The sequence below is a fragment of the Microcebus murinus genome, chromosome 2, assembly GCF_040939455.1.
Source record: "Microcebus murinus isolate Inina chromosome 2, M.murinus_Inina_mat1.0, whole genome shotgun sequence".
Taxonomy (NCBI): domain Eukaryota; kingdom Metazoa; phylum Chordata; class Mammalia; order Primates; family Cheirogaleidae; genus Microcebus; species Microcebus murinus.
Genome location: NC_134105.1, coordinates 10,845,466 through 10,870,983, shown reverse-complemented (window position 1 = coordinate 10,870,983; position 25,518 = coordinate 10,845,466). Strand labels below are relative to the sequence as shown.

General features: G+C 61.1%; 1 protein-coding gene across 3 annotated transcripts in view; it reads right to left on the bottom strand.

Annotated features, from left to right (window-relative positions):
- The window catches only part of ARHGEF10L (Rho guanine nucleotide exchange factor 10 like), a 141,543-nt gene that overhangs the window by 18,973 nt on the left and 97,052 nt on the right, over positions 1-25,518 (bottom strand). For all 3 annotated transcript variants that reach the window (XM_075994489.1, XM_075994495.1, XM_075994499.1), the window contains 5 exons: positions 24,567-24,688; positions 19,594-19,680; positions 18,376-18,599; positions 16,663-16,817; positions 9,996-10,144 (listed from right to left, as the gene is read on the bottom strand). In XM_075994489.1, coding sequence (XP_075850604.1) covers positions 9,996-10,144; positions 16,663-16,817; positions 18,376-18,599; positions 19,594-19,680; positions 24,567-24,688 — 737 coding nt within the window. The remainder of the gene's footprint in view (positions 1-9,995; positions 10,145-16,662; positions 16,818-18,375; positions 18,600-19,593; positions 19,681-24,566; positions 24,689-25,518) is intronic.

The window sequence follows — 25,518 nt, the reverse complement described above, 5'->3', positions numbered from 1 at the left end:
GCCCACACCGGGGCCCAGTGGCCATGCGAACTCCCTGGGCCAAGTGTTCCTGGGATGGCCAGGAGCCCGGGGAGGCTCAGAGCCAGGCAGAAGGGAAGAGCTGGGTGAGAAGAAGAAAGCAGAGGACCAACCACTCAACACCCGCACTTGCGCTGTAGGACAACACGGAGAGAACAAGACACTGTCCCTGCTCGCAAATAATCTGTAATCCCGAGGGAGGATGGCGCAGCATGCACATCCACAAGACAAGATGGACCACGGGGCCCAGGACAAGGCAGAGGACACGGCAACAGGCGGGGCTTTGGAGTCAGAAGCACCCTGAGATCCCAGCCGTACCATCTAGTGGGTGGCCCCTGGCATCCTGGGGAGTCCTGTGACCACAATAAAACAACAGCTGACACTTACTCGGTGCTTTCTCCCACCATGCACAGCCCTGGGGGTTGTATGTACATAGAGCTGCCTAGTTCTGGGGTGAGTTCTATAATTGTCTCCATTGTATAGGTGGGGAAACTGAGGCTAACAGTGATGGAGCCAGGATACCAAGCCAGCTAGCCCAGCTCCGGGGCCCACCCTGGCCACTATCCAAGCCCACTCAGATGAGGCCTGCAGGGACAGGCGGGAATGCCTCCTACAGGGTTGTCTCCTGGTGGGCCTCCCTGCACCCAGGAGCCAGGCTCGTGGAGGGCCACCAGGGAACAGCCAGTCTCGACTGAGTGTGCGGGAGGCACTGGCCTAGACTCTGCATGTTCAGGCTCTGTACTCACACCCAGGGCCTGGCTGTCCACACATGCCCTTGGTCTCCGCTGCATTAAGACCCTAGCCCAGGGCCTGGCTGTCAGCAGACCCCTGTCCACGGCTCCATTTGGTCCTTGCCAAGTTCTAGAAAGATTGGGCAGCTGCTCTCCCCTGCCCCCAATTCGAGGCCCAGAGAGGAGGGGGATGCAGAAGAGCCACGTGGAGAGGAGGCCAGCACTGGAGGCCAGGACAGGAGGCTGGGACGCTACTGACGGCCCAGACTGGGGGTAGGCTCAGAAGGACAGGACCATCCCCGCTGTGCCACCTCCAATGCCTTAAGTTCCCTCCACCATGATATGCTTGTCCTCCTTCCCTCCTGCAGGCCCCGTCCCGTGCCTTCTGGGCTGGGCTTTGCAGAGCCCGCGCCCTGAGCCAACAGCCCCAAACCGCTTCACAAAGCACGCAATTCTTTCCATAACCGAACTCTCCCAGAGGGAGGAGACCAAATACTGGACACAGGAAAGATCCGAGCTCTTCCGGGTGAGGAGACAGGGGCCTGGAGCCCTGCCCCTCTGCCACCCGCTGCCCCAGAGACGACCCTGAGATGCCCCTCACACCCCGGGCACCAGGCAGAGTCTGTGCCCACGTGACTCATTTCCAACCCTCCGCACCCCCAGGCAGGGGCCCCAGGATCCCAACCCACCCCACCTCCCATTCCCCACAGGCTTCCTGAAAGGGAGTTCTTCTGAACATCCAGCCTCGAGCCTTCCTGCTGCTGGAAAGCGCTTGCTCCCCAGCCCCCACCCCGTGAACCTGTTCCCATTGGAGACTCCTAGGAAGTCTCCACAATCTTTAGAAAATTGATCTCTCAAGTGTTGCTTGCCGACTTTTAATTTAAAAACATAGCAGGATGACAACAACGATGACACACGCATTAAAAAAAAATTAAGACAAAACTGCTGAACAGAGCCAACTCTGCGGAGTGACGTGACCCACGACCCCGCACGCTCCAGCGGTGGCCCAGACGCCGGGCGCTTCCACTCCCGGCTCGCGGGCGTCGCGAGGCCCGTGCGTCTTTTCGCCCTCACGCCAATTTGCATACCATTACCCAAGAAGCCCCGCGCCGGATTTTGCTTTTGCAAATTCCCACCCGTTTCGTGTCATAAATAAGATAGGAGACAGAAAACTAATACAGCCCAGTGATGCATTATTCATGCCTCGTCACGCTGGCATGATGGATTTACAACCGCTAATACATGCAAACTAAGTTTGGGCTCTAAACACGAAAATTAAGGGTGGGGAAGGCCCTGGACGTGGTGGGGGAGGCCGGGGAAGCCGAGGGGCTGCCGGAGTCCAGGAGCCCAGAGAAGTTTCTTCTCTGTCGTGCTGAGGGACACAAAGCCTTGGTGCAGGTGGCAGAGGCCGGCAGGGGGGCGCCCGAGTCAGATGCAGGGTGGGACTGACGGCACGTGCTTTGGGAGGCACCTCTGCGCTCAGGAGCCGGTTAACATCAAGCTGTCCGTCAGCTGGTCTGCCCGGCCCTGCCCAAACCTCCCTGGCACACTTAGGGAAGACACCACAGCCGAGCCCACCTCCCCCAGGGCTGCCCTTTGGCCTGACCACCCCTGACTGAGCACCTGCTACGTGCCAGGCCTGGCCTTGGGCACCAGGACCACGATGGGAACAATGGGAGCCAGCCCGGCCCAGCCCGGCCCTGCCCTGTGCTCTTTGGTCTGGCCATCCCATAATCAGGCCCAAGACGACAGCACTAGCACGTAGTGGTGGCTCTCGGCCCAGTGCTACGTCAGCAGGCCACAGGGTACGACCCGGTGCGAGCGAAGGAGAAGCCGAGGGTGGGGAGCTGTGGTCTGATGGGAGAAGGGCTGCCCTGGTTAACCCCCACGACAGCCCTGCCAGGCAAGAGCTGGGCCTCTCATCCACACCAGACACCACACACCCCATGTTCTAGCGCTTTCCAGGCAGGGCCCAGGCCTTTGCTCCTACAACTGCACAAGGCAGGCTCAAAATCCGCTTGCAGGGGACGGGGTGGGTGGGGATGGGGGTGTTGCCGTAGAAACATCTCAAGGCTGGCGCAGGGCAGGGTGGAGCAGAGGCATGGACAGGGCCTTTTCCTAGCAGTCCAGAGACCGGGAAGATGATTTTGCCTGAATGAGGGTGTGACCCGTTCCCTGCTCTGAGGCAGGGCCCACCCTACTGCCCACGAGCCCTCTGACCAGCCCTTTATGCAAACCCCCCACCTTCTCCGGGCGAGGCCCCCTCCCCTGCCCACTGCCCCCAGGCACGGGTCCTCCTGGCACACTGCCCCCACCACAGCCCAGACTTTCACCCTCCAGCCAGGAAAGAGCATCTTCCCACCTGGCCACATCGCACAATCCCACAAGCGCCCGGCGACCCGCCCTACAGCGGTGGCGCCTCCGTAGAGACAGAGGGTGCCCCATGCTCACCCCGATAACTGGCCGGGAGGCTGCGCCTGGCCCCGGGGCGCCCCAGGGAACAGGGCAGCTGAGGCCCCATTTTCACAGACCACGATCAAAGAGAGAATCTCAGAAAGTGATCAGTGCGCCGATGGCAATAAAGCTGGATTTGTGGCGGGAGGAGGCGACTCAGCTAGCGGGGTCAGGGCGGCCTCCCGGGAGACACGGCAGCTAGCCGAGACCTGACGACAGAGCAGGAGCCACATGGGGAGGGAACAGTGCCGCAGGAAGAGGGAACAACAGAGGCAAGGCCTGGCGGTGGGAGGAGCTTCGCGTGTTCCAAGACCCACAGAGGGGCCACGTGGCCACAGACTGCAAGTTCCGGCCACATCCCCGTCTGTCACAGGCCCTGCTGCTGTCTCTGCAGAGCTGCAGAGCCCCAACAGCGTGATGCACATTCACAGCCCGTGTCTGCCTCCCTGTCGCCATCGCCCGCCTCCCAGGAGCCGCGGTGGCAGAGACCCCAGCCCACGCCGGGTCGGGGAGCAGCCTCCCCTAGTCCCCACACTCCCCACCCAGCAGGGCACACCCTGCGCGCTGCAGGGCTGCTATCAGCCTGTCCCCAATAAGTTTTTTTAAATTAAGATGCAACAATCATCCCACAGCCGGCTTCCCCCTCCAGCGATCGGTGAAAATGAACTCCAGACGACTGGATTAGACTTTAAAGGCGGTGCAATCTAGATCACGGACTCGGAGGATGCAGTGTTGACACGGGCCCCGGTGAGCGACATTATTATTTAACAGGCCTCGCTCCTGCCTCCGCTGGGATCAAGGAGCTGAACAAGCAGTTGGTGGGCGAGCGTAAAACCCAGAGACTGGCCACGGGCACAGGCTCTGTGGGGGACGGCGAGAGGAACAAAGTCGGCGGTGGACAAGCAGGGGCCCGCTGGGCAAGGGGAAGAGGCCCAGCTGAGTGGGGCTCAAAAAGAGTGACAGTCCCCAGCTCAGAGCGCCCCCAGCCCCAGAGACCACGCAGCCACTCAGCGCCAGACACAGTGGCACGCAGCACTCTCCTCCCCCGACCACAGACCACGCGGCCACTCAGGGACAGACACTGTGGCACGCAGCACTCTCCTCCCCCGACCACAGACCACGCGGCCACTCAGCGCCAGACACAGTGGCACGCAGCACTCTCCTCCCCAGACCACAGACCACGCGGCCACTCAGCGCCAGACACAGTGGCACGCAGCACTCTCCTCCCCCGACCACAGACCACGCGGCCATCAGCGCCCAGACACAGTGGCACGCAGCACTCTCCTCCCCCGACCAGAGACCACGCGGCCACTCAGCGCCAGACACAGTGGCACGCAGCACTCTCCTCCCCCGACCAGAGACCACGTGGCCACTCAGGGACAGACACTGTGGCACGCAGCACTCTCCTCCCCCGACCAGAGACCACACGGCCACTCAGGGACAGACACAGTGGCACGCAGCACTCTCCTCCCCAGACCACAGACCACGCGGCCACTCAGGGACAGACACAGTGGCACGCAGCACTCTCCTCCCCAGACCACAGACCACGCGGCCACTCCCCGCCAGACACAGTGGCAGGCAGCACTCTCCTCCCCAGACCACAGACCACGCGGCCACTCAGCGCCAGACACAGTGGCACGCAGCACTCTCCTCCCCAGACCACAGACCACGCGGCCACTCAGCGCCAGACACAGTGGCACGCAGCACTCTCCTCCCCAGACCAGAGACCACTCGGCCACTCAATGACAGACACAGTGGCACGCAGCACTCCCCTCCCCCGACCAGAGACCACGCGGCCACTCAGCGCCAGACACAGTGGCACGCAGCACTCTCCTCCCCCGACCAGAGACCACGCGGCCACTCAGCGCCAGACACAGTGGCACGCAGCACTCTCCTCCCCAGACCACAGACCACGCGGCCACTCAGCACCAGACACAGTGGCACGCAGCACTCTCCTCCCCAGACCAGAGACCACTCGGCCACTCAATGACAGACACAGTGGCACGCAGCACTCCCCTCCCCCGACCAGAGACCACGCGGCCACTCAGCACCAGACACAGTGGCACGCAGCACTCTCCTCCCCAGACCAGAGACCACTCGGCCACTCAATGACAGACACAGTGGCACGCAGCACTCCCCTCCCCCGACCAGAGACCACGCGGCCACTCAGCGCCAGACACAGTGGCACGCAGCACTCTCCTCCCCCGACCAGAGACCACGCGGCCACTCAGCACCAGACACAGTGGCACGCAGCACTCTCCTCCCCCGACCAGAGACCACGCAGCCACTCAGCACCAGACACAGTGGCACGCAGCACTGTCCTCCCCCGACCAGAGACCACGCAGCCACTCAGCACCAGACACAGTGGCACGCAGCACTGTCCTCCCCAGCCACCACTTCCCGTTGCCCCACAGCAGCTCACTCGCCCGGCCCAGCCCAGGGATCCTGACCTCCACACCTCTCCCCCGCTCCTATCTGGTCTCCAGCCGGATCTGGCACCCCCTGCCTCCCCTGGGCTCCCACGGGGCCTGGACTCGCCCCCTCCCAGGCCTCATTGCACCAGGCAGTTGACAGTCCTGGCTGTCTCTCCACAGAGGATTTCGAGCTCCCCAAGAGCTGAGACCAAGTCTCACTCCTCTGCACCCCCAGCACGTTTCATGGACAGCCTGGGCACGGCAGCACCTGTATGTGCCCACAACGGGCTAGACGCTGGGGAAGCGAAGACCGGCAAGGTGCAATCCTCAGCCTGGGAGACGTGTTGGTGGAAAAAGCAGGCTGTGGACACGTGGAAGTTCTCTAGAGTTACATCTGACAGGGACAGGAAACCCTGGGGCCACGACAGCCCAGAGGAGGCTGAGACTTCTGCCTCCTGTTGCAGCTGGCAGGGGGATTGACACTCGGGATACCTGTGCTCAGATCCTGACTGCCTCTTCTAGCTGTGTGACCTTGGGCAAGTTACTTAACCTCTCTGTGCCTGTTTCTCCATCTGTAAAGTGGAAATTATAGTAGTATTCATCTCATAGCATGGTTCGAGGACTAAGTAAGTTTATACACCTGAAGTGTAAAACCCAGGCCTGGTCCAAAGGCGTCTGAAACACTCAGTAGATGCTGGTTCTTGTCACTTCCTGGGGACAGCAGGGATCGTGAAGAACGCCTCAGAGTTAGCAGACCCCTAGATTAACTCCTGCGTCTTCACGTTTGGGCCTGGGCCACGCTGGCCGCGTCCTCAGCCGACAACACACCCCTGGACCTCCCGGCTTGGGCGCTGAACAGCCCCAAGTACCTCCAATCCCCAGGGGGGTTCTCAAGCCCGTGGAGGTTCTGCAGCACACCTGCCCACCCGGAACGCCCTTCCTCTGTTCCGGGGCTTCCTGTGCAGACGGCGCACCCAGGCACGGCTCTTGGCACACACGGGGACCACGGCAAGTGAGCGAGCCACCTCAGCCAGGCTCCCGCGCTCCTCGCCGCCGGGCTGGCCGTGCAGCGGGCGCCAGGGCGAGCGTGGAGCCGGCCAGCCCAGGAGCAGGTGCGGCGGCTGTAGGAGCGTCCGGGCAGCCATTGCCAGAGCCCCAGCACTAAGGCAGAGCGGCTCCCCTCCTTCGGGGCAGCGGGAGCGCAGCCGTGTGAAATATGCATGGCGATCACCTTGCGACTGGCTGTGTGCCGAAGGCGGGCGGCCGCCCCGCGCTGCACACAAACTTTGCAATTTCCCGGCTGCAGGTGGGGACAGGTGCCCCTTTTGGCCCTGCCATAGAGCCTCCCCGAACACCGCTTCTTCATCCTGCCTCCCCCAGCCAGTGGCCCTCCGGAGGCCCTCCCAGGTGTGTGCGCCAGGCAGGTGAGAGGCCCTATTGATCCCCTTCTTAAGAGCAGCTGGTCCAGAGCTAATCCTAAATCATCGCAGCCCGCTGGTGGAGCCTGGTGCTGCTGGGGACCCAGGGACAGTTGGGTGTACTGCAGCCGACAGGGGGCAAAAATGGGTGAGGGCGGGGCAGGGCCCCACCCAGGCCCCGTCCTTCCCCATTGTCCATCTCCTAGGGCTGTTACCAGCAGAACGAAAGCTTTCTTCCAGCCCAGCAAGGGGTGGCAGGCCTGCAGTGCAGATGCAGGGCCCCATACCCGCTGGCAACGCCAACGCTAAGGGAGCACTTGATTTTCCAAATAAACGACACAAACAGCAGTAAGGACTTAAGTTAAGGAGGCCCTCCCAGGCAGGCTGGGTCTTCCCCATCAGGCTGGAGGTCCCCAAGGGTAGGGCTGTGTGTACCCCATCACACTGCAGGCCTTCCGAGGACAGGGCAGGGTGTCCCCCATCAGACTGACGGTCCTCCAAGAACAAGGCTGGGTCTCCCCGATTAGACTGGAGGACCCCACAGGCAGGCCGGGCCTCCCTCACTCTTCCCACTGCTGTCTTAAACGAGCACCCAGGGCACAGGGCTGGGCGCCCCATCCCCCACTGTTCTCCTGGGGCTGGCAGTAGGAGAACGCTCACAGGGCCCCTGTGTCTGCTGAGGATGGTGTCGGGTGCCATGGAGGGGCTACGGGGGGCAGGCCTAGGAGTCGGAGATGTCCTTCTTCCTCCAAAAGGCTAGAGACCCAGGTCGGTCAGGGGCCCCCAAAGCCCCTGGGAAAGCCAGCTGTCTTCACTCACCTTCCTCCCGGAGGGCCGAGGAGGTTAGAGGCCCCTGGAGGGAAGTGACTGGGGTGGCAGGGGGGAGCAGGGAAGCCCCCAGAGTGACCCAGGCTGGGAAGGGAGCCTGTGGCTCCAGCTCCTTCCAGGAAGAAGGGAATCAAGAAGGCAGGGATGCCGGGGCAGCGGTTTCCCCTCCCATGGGTGTCCCCCTGGCCAGGCCCAGGGGCACCAGAGAGGTCAAAGGTCCCCAGTGCTATGTCCCATGTAGCAGCCCCTGAAGTGGGAACCAGCCCAGGAGCCACCGCCAGCCCCAGCCCTCTTCTCCTCAGAGGGGATCACAGCTCCCTCGCACACCCTCAGTTTCCCAGTTTCCCACGCGAGCTGCCCCAGCCCGCTGCCCAGGATCTGGGCTGTGGGAACTCCACCCTCCCCGGCGCCCAGGAAGGGCCGGCACTGGCCAGGCACTGCAGCCGCCAAGCACCACTCACTCAGGGAGGACGCGAAGGTTAAGTTCACATGTCAACTTGACTGGGCCACAGGAGCCCAGATATTTCCCAAACACCATTCTGGGTGTGTCTGGAAGGTGGTTCGGGTAAGATTAGCATCTGAATGGTACTGAGTCAGGCAGGTGGCCCTCCCCAGCGTGGGTGGGCCTCATCCAATCCACTGAAGACGTGAATAGAACAAAAAGGCTGAGAAGGGAGATCTGCTCTCTGCCTGGCTGCCTTTGCGCTAAGACGTCAGTCTTGCCTGCCTTCGCAATCACATCCGCCACCAGCTTTCCGGGCCTCAAGCCCGCCAGGTTCTGAACTGGAGTTTACACCATCGGCTCTGCTGGTTCTCAGGCCTCTGCATTCAACCGGGCTACACCCCCACAGCCCCTGGGGCTTCCCAGCCTCTGCAGCCCCATGAGCCAATTCCTTCTAATAAACCTCTCCATGCACACGCACACACACACACGCACACACATGCACACGCACATGCGTGGTCAAATACATTCTGTTAGCTCTATTTCTCCAGAGAACATTCTGTTAGCTCTATTTCTCCTAATACAGTGAGGAAAAGGACTCCCAGGAAGGGACATTATCTCATTTTTACAGATTGGAAAACCAGCGCCCACGCGGGGGCCGGCACAGAAGCGCCGGCTGGCAGGTGGCAGGACTGGAAAGCAGAGCCACAGGCCCAGCTCCGGAGACAGCACCTCTGTGCCGTGACAAGCACAGGAAAGTAAGCCAGGGAAAGTGGTGGCCCTCGACCCTTACACTCACCCCCCAGTTTCAGAGCTCATTCGTAGTTCCCCATGCCTCTGTTTCCCCATTTGTTAAATGAGGATTGTACCATCCAGGACAGTCGTGAGCGCCTGTGTTCTTAACACTCCAAGGACTCCCCTTAGTGGACCCGCTTGTCTGGCGATGAGCCGATTTACAACTGCACGAGGATAACCAAGAAGGCAGGGAGCAGCCCTGGTGAGCCACTCCCAGAGCTCCACTCTGGGCCCAGTGGCGGCTCATTCCAAATTGACAATCCAAACAAATCAGGTGGCAGCATCCATCGCCAAAATATCTCTCAGGGAGCCACACCCGAGTCTCACACCAGCTGCCGGCGAGGGACTGCAGGGTGTGGCCAGGTGGATGGGCAGCACTGCTGGTCAGTGAGTGACAGGCGTGGCCCCAGGAAGAGCCAGGCACGAGCCCCAGGATAAGGCCCTCATTCTGGGGCCAAGCATGGGCAGCGCTTGAAACAGGGCAAGGCAGGACCAAGGCACCCACGTTGTTCAAAGAGCCCAGCCTCCAAGGGGGCCGCGTCCACACTGGCCACACCCTCAGCACAGCCAGGGCTCTGTGGGGACAAGTCCTGCGTACCAGTCCAAGGACAGGACCCCCCCACTCTCGCAGGCAGCGGCAGACACAACTCAGGATCCACTGCAGTCGGGCCCCTTCCCCCTCGGCAGCCCTGGTGACACTCATGGGAGGCACCGGTCTGGGCCCAGCAGGGATCTCGGGCCCCCTCTGCTTCCCGACAAACTGCCCCATCCATCCCTGAGACACAGCTAGGAGCGGAGAGCAGTGCTGGAGAGGACGTAAGCAGGGTCAGCAAAGGTGAGCCAGGCAGGTGGCCCCACAGGCCATGGGCCACGAGCCACAAGACAGGGCCAGTACCTGAGTCTGCAGGGTGGTGGCATCCAGGACAGTGACCCGGGGCCCACAGCTGGCCCACACCGTGTCCTCCAGGCTCAGCAGGGTGCGGACGGGCCCTGGCCCCACAGTCAGGCACACGGGGGGGCTCTCCAGGTCCCACAGGACTCCTCCTGGAGGGGGAGGAAACAGGCAGGTCAAGGCAGGAGTGGCAGGCAGGCCAGGCGCCCAGGGCCTCAGGAACAAGGGTCCCCCACACACCCTCTCCCCCCGCTGTGGCCTTTCTCCCTCCTCTCCGGAGGGTGGCTGCTCCCATCTGCCTCTGACCCCACCACTACCTTCCACCCCATCGGGACTGTGCTCTTAGATCCCTCCCTCCTGCCCTCCCTCCCTCCTGCCCTCCCTCCCTCCTGCCCTTCCCTCCTGCCCTTCCCTGCCCTCTCCCATTCATCCATTCTGCACACACTTAGCAAGCACCTGCTCCAAGCCAGGCCACATGCTGGCTGCTGCGAAGACCAGAATGAGTCAGACACCAGCCCTGCCCTCAGAAAATCCCACTGGTCAGCGAAACCAACAGGTTAGTCAACAGGCGCCCTGCAACGTGCCAAGCACAGGTGAGCAGGCATGCGCAAGGGGCCTTGAGAACTGCTGAGATGGGAGGAACTGACTCTGCGTGGGGGGAAAGCAAGGGAGGCTTCTCAGAAGAGGCAGCATCCACACCAGACCCTGCCAGGCCAGCGTGACATGGTGGAAGGTGTCCTGAACCCAGAGTCAAGAGACTCGAGGTCTGGCCCTGACTCTGCTACCAACTTACTAAGAACCCTTAAGCATATCTCTCCCCTTCTCAAGGCCTCAGTTTCCCCACCTGTAAAATTGGGGGGAGGGTTATTAACAAGGTTGTCTCTGAGGACTTTTCTCACCCTGTAGCTTATCCAGACTGAACCCTGATTTCTCCTGCATCTTCTCGCCTATTCCAAGGCACTGCGTCAACTTTGCCAAGATCTCTGATCTCTTTTCCAAGGTCCCTTCCCCCTCCGGAAACGTCCCTGCCACCAGGTGCAGAAGGCGCACGCTCTGAGAGGCAATCAGCCCCTGGCCTGCCAGCCCTGACGGTGAACCAGACGGAGGCCCAGCCTGGCTCTGAGCAAGGTGCCTCCCTCCCCCAGGGCGCTCGGCCCACACGGCAGCCATCTCCCCCGGCTCCTGGCAGGGTGCACTGAGATTGCTTTTCCTCTGTAGTCACACCTGAGGCCACACGGAATCTCAGGGGCTGCCCTGTCTTGACAGGGTGCTGGGGAGGAAGCTGGGGAGGCAGCACGGAGCTGGCTGCTGGCTTGCCGGGGCCCCGCTCCCCCGCGCCCTCCACCGGATCCCCGGAACGAGTGCAGAGCAGCCCACCATGGACGGACGGCCCCTCCTCTCCGAGCCGGCTGCTGGGTGGCGTGATGGGGCACAGCTGTCTCCTGGGCTGGAGGGGCCCCAGGGTACACAAGGGAAGCCTCCCAGTTTTCCTCCGACTTCCATAAAACAGATTTGCCCTGTCCCCTTCTTAAAATGGGCAGACGCCAAGCTCAGCCAAGAATTTGGAGAAAAGGGACTCCCTCACCCCCAAACCATCTTCCCGGCCCATGAGCAAGAGCAGTCTGTGGCCCCTGAGCTTCTGCATGAACTTGGACAGGGCCTTCACCCCTCTGGGCCTCAGTTTTCCTCATCTGTACACTGGGCATGATAACCATGCCTACACGGTTCCAGATGAGGCAGGGAGCCCGTGAAATGAGCACACAATGTTTAGCTGGGCACAGTCAAAGCGCTGACAGCTGTTGCTACATCCCATTCTACACCCGCACGCCAGGCACTCTTTTGATGAATTGTTTCCGTAACTCCCAGCAAGCCTGTGTGGTGGATACTATTATTATCCCTGTTCATAACCGCGACGACTGAGACACAAAATAACTACCCTCATCTGCACAAAGGAGGCTGTGTTCCTCGGCTCTTACCCTTTGACGTCACTTGCACAGCACGACAGTGTGTCAGGGCAGTGTCGACTCCACGTAACGAGCGTGACCACAGAGACCAGAGAGCCGAGAGCTTGGGCGAGGCCACCCAAGGGGTGACAGGCCGGGTGGGATTGGAGCTCAGCTCTGTCTGGCTCTGGGCCTAGCCTCTCCTCCAACCCCTCTGTCCCCCCCCCCAGGCTCTGAAAGAGCTCTGTGGCTGGGACTGGGGTCCGGGAGGGACCGGTGACCCTCATCAGGGAGGCTGACCCCACCGATGCCAGAGCCAGGAGCACACAAGGCTCTGAGCGCCCCCCAGTGGCCAGAGGCGAGTGATGTTTGTGGCAGAAGCAGGAGCTCCAGCTGCCGAGGCCAAGACGGGGGCCGGGACGGCACCCCAAAACTGGGAAGTGGAGGCTCTGCCCTGGGGGCCCGGCAGCGATGGCCACCGGAGCCCCTGCACCCTCCACCCTGGACAGAGCCTGGCCGGGGGCAGGAGCCGGGGTAAAGGACACTGGACAGGAATCCCAGATTAGAGGCCGACGGTGAGACCCTGAACAAGAGGCTTCCCCTTGTGGGGACTCAGTTTTCCCATCCGCAGGACGAGGGGACAGAAGTGTGCCCCAAGGGTCTCCCCAGCCCTCACACAGCTCGACTCTAAGATTCTAAACACAATGGCTGTGAGCTCTGGGCGGGCGAGAGCCTCCCCCGCCTGGCAGGGGCTCCATCCTCTCACACCCCATCGCATGTTCTGGAACACGCGCTCACACGCATGGTCCCGCCCCTGCGAGACAGCCCATTCATCCGGGCCCGGCACCTCCCTCACAGCCAAAGGGAGACGAGGGACCCGTCTCAGCAATGGCGCCTCCGGGAGGCCACAGGGAAGACAGCCCCACTGGTCTGCCCCAGGGTCCAGATCGGGAGCTAGAAAGCGATGTAGCGAGAAAGCCACCGCGGCTGAGACGGCCCCACAGGGCAGCCCCGGCTAGGAGTAGCGGTAGGTAACAAGAGCAAGGGCGGCGGCCGCGAGACAGGGAACAGTACGGTCACTGTGCTCCGGGCTCTGCTGCAAGCATACTACTCTTCACAGCCACTCTACGAGCTGGGGCCATCCTCTCGTCCTCACCCTACTGCACGGGTCAGGAAACTGAGGCTCAGAGAGCCGAAGCAATAGGCCCAACCTCTCACAGCTGGGACTCAATCCCAGCCAGCCTGACCCTAGCCCACCCTTCATCCATTATGTCATCTGGCCCTGACCCCATTCCCTGCGCCCAGCCAAGGACGTTCCCCCACCCCACCCCCACCCCAAGCCTGGCAGTGCTCCTGTGTCGGCTCAGAGGCAGAGGCGATCCTGGGTAGCTCTGTTCAAGCACATGGAAGGGGACAGTGTCCACACGGCTCAGCCCCAGGTCCCAGCACCCTGCTCTGCACCTGACACCTCACGGGCACGCAAGACATACTTACTGAGCAAATGAATAAATGAATGAATGAATGCAGGTAAGTAGAGGCTCCTGGGGGCAGCAGAGTGCCTGCCATGGCCATGCTGCTCTTGGCCTCAGTTTCCCCATCTGGAGGTTGGACTCCAAGGCCCCTCCAGCTCCAACAGTCTGTGACTCTGTGTGGCCTGGTCACCTGGGAGCCCTCACAGGTCAACTCTCGGTCACTGGTTCTGCAGGTTGTCTAGGGCTCTAAGTCCCCAGGCTGGTTTCTGCCCGTTTTGCTTACTATTCCTGGTCCTGCCCCTCTGCAGTGGGCCAAAGTGTGGGCCAGGAAGGCCAGTTTTATCCAGTCGTGGCCTCAGCTGAGTCCAGGCAGGACAGCGAGCCTGTCACTACAAACACTCCACACAGTACCCGCTCCGAGACGAAGATGAGGGGTCTGGATTATCCACGATCTCCTGACCCTCCACGCCACCGGGGCACCAGAGATGGGTTCTGAGGGGCATTGGGTCCGGGAGGTGGAGTTCTGGCTCTGCTGCTAGATTAGGCGCGGGTGTCTGAAGGGTATCCGAGGTCTCAGCAGATCTGGAGGAGAAGGCTGATGCCGCTCCACCGCTGGTCGTGGGCCAGCACTGATGGTTCCAGACCCAGCCACGTGGGGCAGGTGAAAGGTGGTAGGCAGGGACCCCACCTACCCCACATTGTGCAGCAGATCCTGGGAGCCTCGCTTCTTGGCTGGGCCACCTCTAGTGGACACCACAGGGTAGGGGGGAACCTCTCTCAGAGGCTTCCCTGGCCACCGCCAAACCCAACGCCCAGGAGTGGGCTCATGGGGAGAGTGTGACCACCAGACTCACCTGCCAGGTGGCTGCCCCAGCCTCCTAGTCAGCCTCCCAGCCTCCACTCTTGCACCCAGCTGGAGGGAGGCCAGTGCTCAGCTGCTTCTAACACACTGAGACAAGTACAAGGCCCTCATGACCAGCCCTGTTTGCCCCGGGCCATGCCTAGTACCGCTTCCTCCTCCGACTGCCCAGCACAATACTACCCTCTGGGGTCCCCCACCAGACCAACCGCTCTCCTGCCTCCAGGCTTTGCATGTGCTGTTCCCTCTGCCAAGAACACTGTTCCCCCAACTCTCCACTTGCCTGGCCGCTCTTCCTTCAGTCCTCAGCCTCAGGATCCCCCTGCTTGGAGAGGCTTTTGCCATCTGCCCCCACACCACAGGCGGCCAGGCTCTCATGCGGCACCCCACCCTTTCCTTAGGAACCCCAGCGCGACATGTGGTCTCATGCTTCCTGCTTGCTCACTTGCCCAACCCTGTCTCCCGCAAGGGCAGGGGGCATGTCCATGTTGCTCACCACTGAATCCACGGCACGTAGTAGGTATTCAGTAAATATTTGGTGGGCAAATGTTTGCAAAGCAAGAAAGCTGGTGAGATATCTCAGCCTTTTCCTCCAGGCCCCTTGGCCTCAGCTCTGCTCGGAAAACCCAAAGCCCCTGACGTCCAAAGAGGGCTCTAGCCCAGGAGGCAGGACACCTGGGTTCAGCTCCCAGCTCAACCATGGGACTTTGGACAGTCCATTGCCATCAGGAGAATGAGGGGATTGTCCTAGTGGCTTTTCTGGTTCTAACAAACCAGGAGCCTCTGACCCCAGGCTGAAAGCCAGTGCAGAGACCCAAACCTCTCTTTGTGGGTCAAACTGCACCCCCAAAAATCTACATGTTGAAGTCTTAACCCCCAGTACTTCTGAATGTGATCATATTTGGAATGAGGGGCCTTGCAGGTGCAATTAATTAATAGGAGGTCATACTGGAGCAGGCTAGCCCCTAATCCAAGGCGACTGTAGTCCTTATGCAAAAGGGATGTTCAGACATAGACACGCGTGGGGAGAATTACTTGGGCCACCACAAGCCAAGGAACCTCCGGAAGCTGGGAGAGGGGCCTGGACCAGACCCCTCCCTGGCTCCTTCTGAGGGAGCAAGGCTCACTGACACCCAGACCCGGGACTCCAGAACGTGAGCTGCTCAATCTGCGTTGCTCGTGGTACTTTGTCCAGGCTGCCTCACCTCCTCCTGTCCCCGCTTCCACACGGATGAGTCGGGAACCCAGAGGGAAAGGGCCAAAGGTGACCCGAGCGGGCCAGGCAGGCCTCACAGTGCGGCGGGAGCCAGGGTCGGGTGGTCCCTTCGGGCGGGCCTGAACCTCCTCAGATCTGCGCCCGCAGTTACATCTGCACGCACGCTCCGTCTGACAGTGAGAGGGATTTTTCCCTCCCTCTTCCCCCTTTAATTAAAAACTATAAATGCCTTATCAAAAGCTAATTAAAAATACCAACACAGTGCCAAGTGGCAAAAAAAAAAACTAGCTCAGTACAAATACCCGTTTATAACCCCGCAACAGGCAGCGATGACGGTGACGCAGCAGTCAGCGCGGGGGCAGGGAGGACAGCAGCGACACCGCCAGCCTCGGCCCTGGCCCTTCAGGGTCATCTGTCCCCTCTGGGGGGCTGGGCTGGTGGCGCTTTCCACCCTGCCCCCATCAAACTGGGGGCTGAACAAGCCACCGGGGAAGGGACCGCCGTGCTCCATGTGGCTGCAGACAAGCTGCGTCCCGCCCCTTGGTGCCAGCGTCACCGTCCCCACAGCAGAGGCAATTCTCAAGGGCTGCGGTGAGAATTAAGATAATGCGCGTGCATGGAGCACTTCACCCACTCCTGGGGCACGGCAGCCCGAACGCCGCTAGGCTTACCCTTCCAACACGGCGACTCCTGCCAGTGACGGCCCGTAAAATAACCATACTGAAATGCTCAGCTCCACCGAGCTCAGCCTTCGCCCAGCTGCTGCGCCCTCCAGGGCCCGTGGGGTTGGGGCTCTCCCATCATTCCCAGTTTGCAGATGAAGAGCCCAGGGCACAAGAAGGGAAGGCGCTCACCAAGGGACATAGCTGCTCCCAGGGCAGAGCCTGAACAGGGAGCCATATCTCTCTGACCCCCAAGTCCCTCTCTGACCCACCGTGTCCCCTGCCAATGGCATGGCAGCGAGCACCCTGTTCCAGCAGGGATTGCATACAGCCTGCCATGCAGGAACCCCGGTGGGGCTCAGGGATCTCCAAATGCCTCCAGCACCGAGACTCCCCAGTGCATTTCTGCACTGTCCCCTCAGCTGCTTCCTGCTACTCCCCTGGCAGAGGGCCTGGCACCCAGCTGGCACCCAATACTGCCTCCCAGCCGCCCAGCCCCACACATCCCCAATCCTTACCGCTGGCCCGAGGGTAGGCGGCGAGGGTCCCGTCCTGCAGGCCGGCGAGCAGGTGGAAGGGGCTGTGCCGCAGGCAGAGCACGGGCTGCAGGCCTGGACTCCGGCAGGTCGCCAGGCACTGGGTGCCGGTGTCCACGCTGCCGTAGAGCAGGATGCTGCGAGAGACGTCCAAGAGCTGATCGTGACTCACTGGGCACCCCCGTCTGCTCACTGTCCCCACACCCTCCTGGGGACAGGGCGCCCAGGGGCTTCTCCCTCTCGGCCAGGCCTTGCTGCTGCTGCGTGGCCAAGCCATGGCTCCACCACGTGGGAGCTCACTTTCCATGGATGGCTTTTCGAGGATGGTGCCCTCCCTGGCCTCTGTCACCAGAAGGACCCAGCGAAGCCCTGAAGCAGGACAACGGGGTGCCAAGGGAGCTGTCCTCCGAGTCACACAGACCCGAATCCAGACCTGTCCCCTTGCGGCTGACCGCCCCTGCCATGCTGAGCCTCAGTCCCCTGCACGGATGGGATGATGACGCCCACCTCCCTGCCATGGAAGGAACAGGGCATGGCACGCTACGTGTATGCACCCTGCAAGTGTGATGCCATGTGAAGAGAAGCCGGGCACAAAAGGCCACAGTGCCAGGGCGTACGAGTCCATTTATATGGAATGTCCTGAAGAGACAAATCCGGACACACAGCAAGCTGATTAATGGTTTCTGGGGACAGACAGGAGTGGCATGGGAGGTGATTACTAAATGGGTATGGGCTTCTTTTGAGGGTAATGAGAATGTTCTGGAAGGCCCCTCCTAATCCAGGCCCGGACTTCACAGAACGTGGAGCAGCTCCAAGTGGGTTCTACGCTCCAAGTGGGTTCTATGTTAGCTGTGCTCCTCGCTCAGCTTCCCGCATGGAAACAGGAGGAAGCGGCTTGCGCTGTGCAGTGGGGCTGCTCCGAGGCTCCCGCCCGGACCTGGGAGCAGCACACAGTAGGTGCTCAGGGGACACCCTTTCTGCTCGTTTCCTCCTCTCTAGGAGCTCAGGGAGGACGGGACACGGCAATGCCAGGTCCACGGGCTCTCCGGGGGACACAGCCCATCTCAAGGTCATTGTTAATCTTCATGGGACGAGTATTTCCTCACCCTTCCCACCAGGCTCCTCTGCTGAACACGGCAAGCCACAGACCGTGGCCTTCCCGCTGCCAGGCCGCGTGCTGCTGACTCACCAGCTCCAGGCACGTCCCGCAGAGGGCAGCCCCGTCTGCCAGAGTGACCTCACAACCGGGAACGCCCTGGAACCCTCACCCCGCCCAGCAAGGGGAACTGAGGCTGCTGACGGGTGGACAGTCAATGAGCTGAAGGAACAGAAGGCTTCACGTGGCCTGTGCATCAGAGGACGCTCACAATGGCCCTGCGTGGGATGACTCAGGGAGAAACTGAGGCTCAGAGGGGTTGAATGGTGTGCCTGAGGACCCACAGCAAGACAGCAGGGAAGCTGAGATTCAAGCCCGGATCTGGGTGAACCACGCGGCCGGGGAGGGGACTGCAGGGCAAGCTGCTCCTGACGCTCTGGCTGCCACGGGGCGGCTCTGCCCCACCTTCCTGGGGACGCCCAACCAGGGGCAGAGAATGTTGGTGGGGGACAGGCAGATTGGGAAGGCCACAGGGACAGCCCCACCCCGCCCGCCTGGCCCTGCACGCACCACTTTCCCCCGCATCCCAGGCCCCTCACCTGCCATCCTGGAGCCCCAGGCAGATGGTCGGATGCGCCGCGGCCGAGGGGTCAGCAGCTGCCCGGCGCTCGTCCCCGCTCTCCGCCTCCTCCTCCGGCTCCGGGATGTACTCCATGCAGAGCACGGGCGCTGCCAGCGGGAAGGACTTGACGGTGCGCGGCGAGGGCCGGTTCAGCGAGAAAATCTCCACCTGGCCCCCAGCGCCCTCCTGCCCGCCCCCGACCTGGGAGCAGAGACCCAGAGAGGCCGTCAGGCGGGAACCACGGGAACAGAGGTGGCGCTCAAGCCCTGCCTTCCCAGGGACACCGTCCCTTAAGAGGAGGTCCCCTCTCCTGCCTACATACATGCTGCAGTCACGAAGGTCACTCGTCCCCAGGTGCCATGACAGCTAATTAGCAACAGGGCCCAAAGGAAGTCAGGTAAGGAGCTCAGGTGGACTAGATAGGCAGTCGGTTTTCTATTTCCCCCTCTGCAGGGCGCGTTTCACCCAGTATATAGTCAACTTCTACTCTATCCCTTCAAAATACCTCCTCCGCCTGGACCGTTGTTTTACCCCGTGTCTAGCACGTGCTGCGCAGCACATATTGGACTGTCTGGATGGAGGGATGGCTGGATGCATGGAAGGGTGGGTGGGTAGACGGCTGGATGGATGAAAGGAGGAACAGGTGAATAAATAATGGAGGGATAAATGGGTGGGTGGGAGTGGGGGGTGGATGGATGTGCTGGATATTGGGAAATGAGGAACAAATCACTCTCAGAAGGGGCGCTGCTGAAACGGCACGATCTGCATCACAAGGAGCCTAGGAGGGTTATGGCAGGCTTTGCCAGGAACCCCGAGGGTAGCAGGTGGCTGGAATCTCTGCGTGAGCAGCATGCCAGCCAGCCTGCTTCCTGACTCCAGTGGGGAGACCCTGTGCCCACGGCCCCGTGCACGGGTCCCGCCCATTTCTTTCAGCGCTGTGGCCATCTGTGGCCACCTGCAAGAGCCGTGCTCTCTTATTTGCTCCCTGGTCTTCTGGTGCCCCAGGTGAGGTTGCACCTCCCAGCTCCAAGCAGAGCGCCTGGCACCAGAGGTTCCTCGGAGGACCCTGCTGCACGAAGCTGCACACGATGGGGCCCAGCAGGCAGGTGGCTGTCTCCGGTGCCCCTCCCAGGTGCCGCTCCTCCTGCCCCTGTCCTGCGGCCGGAATCCCTGGCTGGGTGTGGGGGTGACTCACCCAGAGGTAGCCCTGTGGAAGGGAGGTGCTGACTGCCGAGAAGCCCAGCAGGGGACAGTTGACAGGACTGTGGACCAGGGCCCCGAGCTGCAGAGACAGAAGAGGCACGTGGGTTTAATCATCAAGGCGCTGAGATGCCCATACTTGGCGGATTCCTGGGTCCTATCCGGCCCCCGAATGAGAGCCCCTGAGGGTGGGGGCTGAGAAAGCGTCATGTTTCACAGGGTCTCCAGGCAGAGCCTACACACTCATATTTGATCACCACCTTCTCCTGGAACCTTCCGTCGAGAAGGGGCCTGAATGATGCTCTGTATCAGCCCAGGGTGCCTGAAACTGGCACGGCTTGTTGAAATTCATTAATACCCACCCCCCCTTATTTCACAGATGGGGAAGCGAGGTCCACGGTGGACAGGGGACGCCCCAGGCCGCAGGGCAGGAGAGTGGCAAGGAGGCCCAGAGGGCTGGGTGGCTGGTGCAGGTCATGCACAGAGGCCTGGGGCTCTGCCTGCAGCCACCAGCCGCTTCTCCTGCTGAAGCCCCTGCCCGGGCCCCACACTTGTGGCTCCTCAGAGGCCCGTGTCCTGAGCCAGGCCTGGCTGGTCTGTCTCTCTGGCCGGGACAGCAACATGAGGAAATGGCCTGGCCCTCTCATGGGCCACACTGATAGGGAAGGGGACAGTGGGGACAGCTCCTGCAAAAAGGAGCACAGTGGCCACGGGCCCTTTCCCAGGCAGGTGCTGCCCTCTGCTGGCGCTGCAGGCCCAGCTGGCCACGCACCAACTGGACTATTCCTACAAAATCTCTAACAGCCGGGGCTGAGTGTGCCCCAAGAGGTCGCCTCATCTAGCCTCATTTAGCCGTGGGCCAACTTGACGCTCAGGGGCAGGGGTGTGAGTGGCTCCAGGTCACCCAGAGAGTGGCAGGGTCAGGGCTGGGACTCCAGCCTCCAGTGCCTGGCCCGGCGCTCCTTCCACTCTGGATCCTGCCGCAAGCCAGGCGGCAGGCCGAGGCTGCGGCACTCCGGGCCCCACCTCTGCCGCTGAAAACGTGGGTCCCCATGCCCAAGCAGGTGGCTTCTCTAAGCCTGGCCCCCTGGGCTCCCTGCCTCTTCTGCTCCTCAGCGGCCACACGGAGCCAGGAGTGTCCACCCTGGCTCAGACATCTCCATGGCAACTCCATGGCCCCGGAGTCAGCCGGATCAACAGAGCTGGGTCTAAGAAGATAGCGAAAACTCAAATTGCTCCTTAACTGGCAAGGCTCCGGCCCTAAAAGTCTTGCTCATGCCAGGAAGCCGACTTCTGGAACATCCAGGCACCCCGTGCAGGGGAGAGGAAAGGAGTGCAGTGAAAGGAAGCAGGCTTTGGACACAGCCAACCTGGGCGCTAGCCCCAGCTCAGCAGTCACCAGCTGGGTGGTCCCAAGCAAATCGGGTCCTCCCCAATGAAGTGGAGAGCCTGGTGTCTCCGGAGGGCCATGGGGACTGCACAGGGAAGGTGCAGAGCAGCTGAGAGGCTCACCGAGGGCTGCCCATGGGCTGTGCTAGCACTTTACACGCGTGAAATCATGCAATCATCAGAACAACTCACTGGGGCGGGGCTGGCACAGTGAGAAAATGGGAAGTTCTGGCTCAGAGGCCAGTGAAGGTCAGGACAGAGGCTGCAGACCCTGGGCAGGTCTGGGCTACAGTCCCTCAGTCCCTGAAGGTGCTCGAGTTGTAACCCCCTTGAACAGTACTCCACCCTGGCTTCCCCATGGATGGAGCTGGGTCCAAGAGGACTCACCCAGCAGCCGGGCCCTGGGAAACTCCACAAACAGACCCAAGTGACCCCTCCCTCCTGAGGGCCAAAATGTCCTTGGGCGTTCACTTCCATTTCTTGAGCCCTGAGCACACACCACAGGGCTGGCTGAGTACGAGACCTGAACTGTGTCCCTTAGTCTTGACTGTGACCCGCCAGGGAGGTGCTGCGGACCCTCGGCTCACACTCGGCACATACAGCTGGACACTGGGCACTGCAGCGGCACTGACGTCACTCCGCCAGGACACGCAGGGCTGGGCTCCACCCAGGGTGTGGGCAGAGGCCCTCGTGAGCCCGGCGTGGGCACGGCCGCCCGTCCACTGAGCAGACGCCTGCGCCTCCCTCCCGCCCCTGACATCTCGTTCCCTTGAGGGACAGAACCCAGCACACCCTTGTGCAGCTGGGACATGAGCACTGATCTCGTCTACACTGGGAAAGAGGTTGGGGCTGCAACTCCCTAGGCCTAGTCCAAGCCCTCCCCGGCAAACAGGCCAGCTGGAGCCGGAGCATCTGCCCCAGGATGGCCTGGGAACCACGGTGGGCTGGGCAGGGGCCCAGGCAGCGGGCCCCACGCTCACGCCTGCTTCTGCAGTCACCAGTGAGGTGCCGGCACTCCCAGGCCCTAATTCCTGTAGCTGACAGCACAGGGCTGATGGGGCACGTCTGCCCGGGCTGGGGTGGAGGGGGGTGTGGGCAGAGCGGGAGGGGTGTCTCAGGGCCCATCAAGCGGTCTGGGAGCCCCGCAGGCCCCTTGGCCATGGATAGTCGCTCACGGCTGCCTGAGTGAGCACCGGACTCCTTGGGAGACATGGGCAGCGGGCCTGGTGGGGATGGAAGATGGTTCCGGCCTACGTGCTCCTGGGCCCCGAGAGCTCCAAATGAGGACATTTATGGGCCCTTGTCCCCCAGGTCTGAGGTGACAGATGCTCCCCACCTGGGTCGGGGTTTCTCCCAGGGAGGCCCTGGGGGCAGCAGCCTGTCTGTGACTCCACTATCCGGGGCTGACCTGTCCTGTGCTCCCAGGAAGTCAGGGCCCTCGGGGAGACGGGAGAATCCAATCCCCACCACAAGTCACCCAGGGTCAGCCTTCTCCATGGGACCCACTGAGGCCAGGTGAGTTGCAGGTGCAATAGACCCTGAGGATCCCTGCTCCACGGACTCTGGTCTCCACCCCAAGGCCACAAGGCCCATGGTAGCGCCCCATTTTGTGCATCTATCACTAGTTCAGCCAGCCCCACCCCAACACACATCCCCATGTGTCCCCCCCAGCCTCCCCCAGGGCCAGTGCTAGGGTGACAGGACAGGGTACCCACCTGGAGTACAAAATGTAAGTGGGTACAACAAACACAGTTACCAAGAAAAATACTGTCAGGCAATTCTTAAAAATCAAAATTAATGCAAAAAAAAGTCCACAATGAATAATTACTTGAAATTTAAATAAAGACAAAACCTGACCCTACATTTGCACAGTCCTGACTCACTTACCTCACCCTAATCCTGGCCCTTTATTTACCAGAAAAAGCAGCCAAACCACAGGCCATAATTTGCTGATTTGATTGTGTTTAAGTACTGCATTAAAATACTATTTATCTTGATTATTGAGATGTTTGGTGCCTGCTGAAATTTCATACCCAAGGTGAGAGCCTCACTCGCCTTACCCTGCTCATAGCCCTGACCTCCACCTGGGCCAAGTCCTGCCACGTCTCGGCAGGACCCGGAGCTGAGCTCCAGGCTGGTTGCTGGCTATCCACCCTTGCCGCCCTCTTGTCTGCAGTTCACTCTCACACAATGGCCAGAAAGATCCAATGGATCTGCTGGTCCACAGCTTAGAAACACGCTCTGAAAACGAAATCCAAGCCCGACCCAGCCTGTGAGGCCAGCAGGGTCCAACTTCCCCCTCTCCCCTCATACCTTGCCCAGCCATAGCCACGCCAGCACCCCCGCCTGTTCCTGTTGCGCCTCCGTGTTGGTTTGTCTACTCGGAATATTATTCCCCTGCACCCCCATGGGGACAGATCCTTCTTGCCATTCGGGTCTCAGTTTAAATGCCTCCTCCTCCAAGAGGCCCTCCCTGAACCCACTAACCGTGTGGCCCCATCTACATATCTATCACATGGCATCACTGATGTCGTTAGGCCACGCATCACTCTCGTCTGTGTCCTTTTGTTCGCTGAGTCTGTCCTGTCTCTCCCCACTAAACTGAAAGCTACATGAGGGCTGAATGTCTCAGGCACCACTGTATTCCCAGTGTCTGGCACACAGTAGGTACTCAAACATCATATGCCTAATGGACAAATGAATCAACGGATGGGCAAAGGAACTCACGTCCCAAGGCTCCATACCTTCAGCTGTTTAGATGCCAACCTACAGCCCGATCCGCACATCCCCCGGGGCTTATCGACCTGGGCCTGGCTCCCAAGTTTGCCCTCCCGTCCCCGAGCTGAGACGGCCTCATCTCCCTGGGCGACGGGGAACAGCAGAAGCTCCAGATGGAGGGCGAGCATGGCCAGGACACGAGGGGCAGGTGACCAGCGCTGGCTGCGCCTCCTGTGGTTAAGACCACGGTGCTGTCACCAGGCAGGGCAAGGTTCAAACTCCCGGATCCATTCCTTACTAGCTGTGGCCTTTTTGGAAAAATCATGTCACCTGTCCGAGCCTCAGTTTCCTTATCTGTGAAATAGACACAGAAGCAGCTACTCCTGGGGTTTTCATAAATATCAAAATAAGAGAATGACAGCAAGGCCCAGGAAGCAGGTGGGTGCCTGACGCACGGGGTGCGTGGTGGCCGTGGAGAGTGCCATGATGGGGACAGCCCCGCACCAGAGCCGGCTCCCGCCCGGCGGCACCATAACGGGTCCAACCCTCAGCGTCTGGCACGGCCGCTTCCGCGTGTTCTGGAAACAGGCCATCCACTGGTGAGATCATCGCTATTTATTATCTCAAAATAATGTGATTTTCCATTCACTTGACCCATGGTGGTTATTTACCCTCATTTCTTGGTGGGAAAACCAATTCCTAGAGCAGCAAAAAGGCTTGTTCAGCTCGTCCGTAAGAAAATACAAGCTGGACCTGGAACCTGAGCTTTCCTGCCATGGGCGCTACCTGGACACCAGTTCTCCCAGCGAGGGGGACCCCCGGCCACCTCCAAGGCGGCTGAGCGAGATCCGCTCCACTCACCTGCAGGCTGAGGGCCCGGGAGGAGAAGGCGGGGACGCAGCAGGCCAGGATCGGGCACCAGAACGGGGCTTTGCTCTTCTTGTCCTCGTCCGGACACAGCCAGCCCGGCTGGTTCTCCTCCCCTACGGCAAGAGGAGGGAGGAGGGTGACGCTGGTCAGGGTCCAGGCACCAGGCGGGCAGGGAGCCCCGGCGGGCCCGTGAGCCCCGGCCCCACCAGCCGCTCCCTCACATCCACTCCCGCCCGCGTGCCGCAAAGTCCAGCCTCTCCCGTCCGTGGCGTGGGCCCGGGCTGGGAGCCTGAGTCACGGCTTGACCACCCTACCACGGAGCAACTGTGCAACTCACCCCACTCTTAGAGTCTCCATTTCTTTGCCTATAAAATAGGTGTGACAAAAATGCCTCTGTAGTGGTTGTGGGGATCACATGAAATAACAGATGCGAAAGGGTTTCAAATGTTAAGACGTTGAGCAGAGTCCAGATCACTGTTGCCTGAATTGGGGCTCCAAAGCGGGAGACAGACCACAAACAAGCAAGGGACGGGATGGCGGCCGGGGGCTTCCTCTCCTGCCGGGAGGGATAGGGCGAGGGAAATCCACTCTCCCGCTTCCTTCGAGGCTACCCTCAAACTTAGGAAGTCACCTGCCTCCAGGTCCCCCCACCCCTTCCATCTCAGCCCTGCTGGGAAGTGCCACAGCCCTCGTCACTCTTCCCAGCTCTGCCACTGGCCTGGCTCTTTTTCCATTTGTGTGCATGTATGTGTGTGTGTACATGGAAGCAGGGACTCCCCTATGCCAGTATGTGCACGTGCATGTGTGTGTGTGTGTGTGCGCACACATGGAAGCAGGGACTCCCCTATGCCAGTATGTGCACGTGCGTGTGTGTGTGTGTGTGTGTGTGTGTGTGTGTGTACATGAAAGCAGGGACTCCCTATGCCAGTATGTACACGTGCAT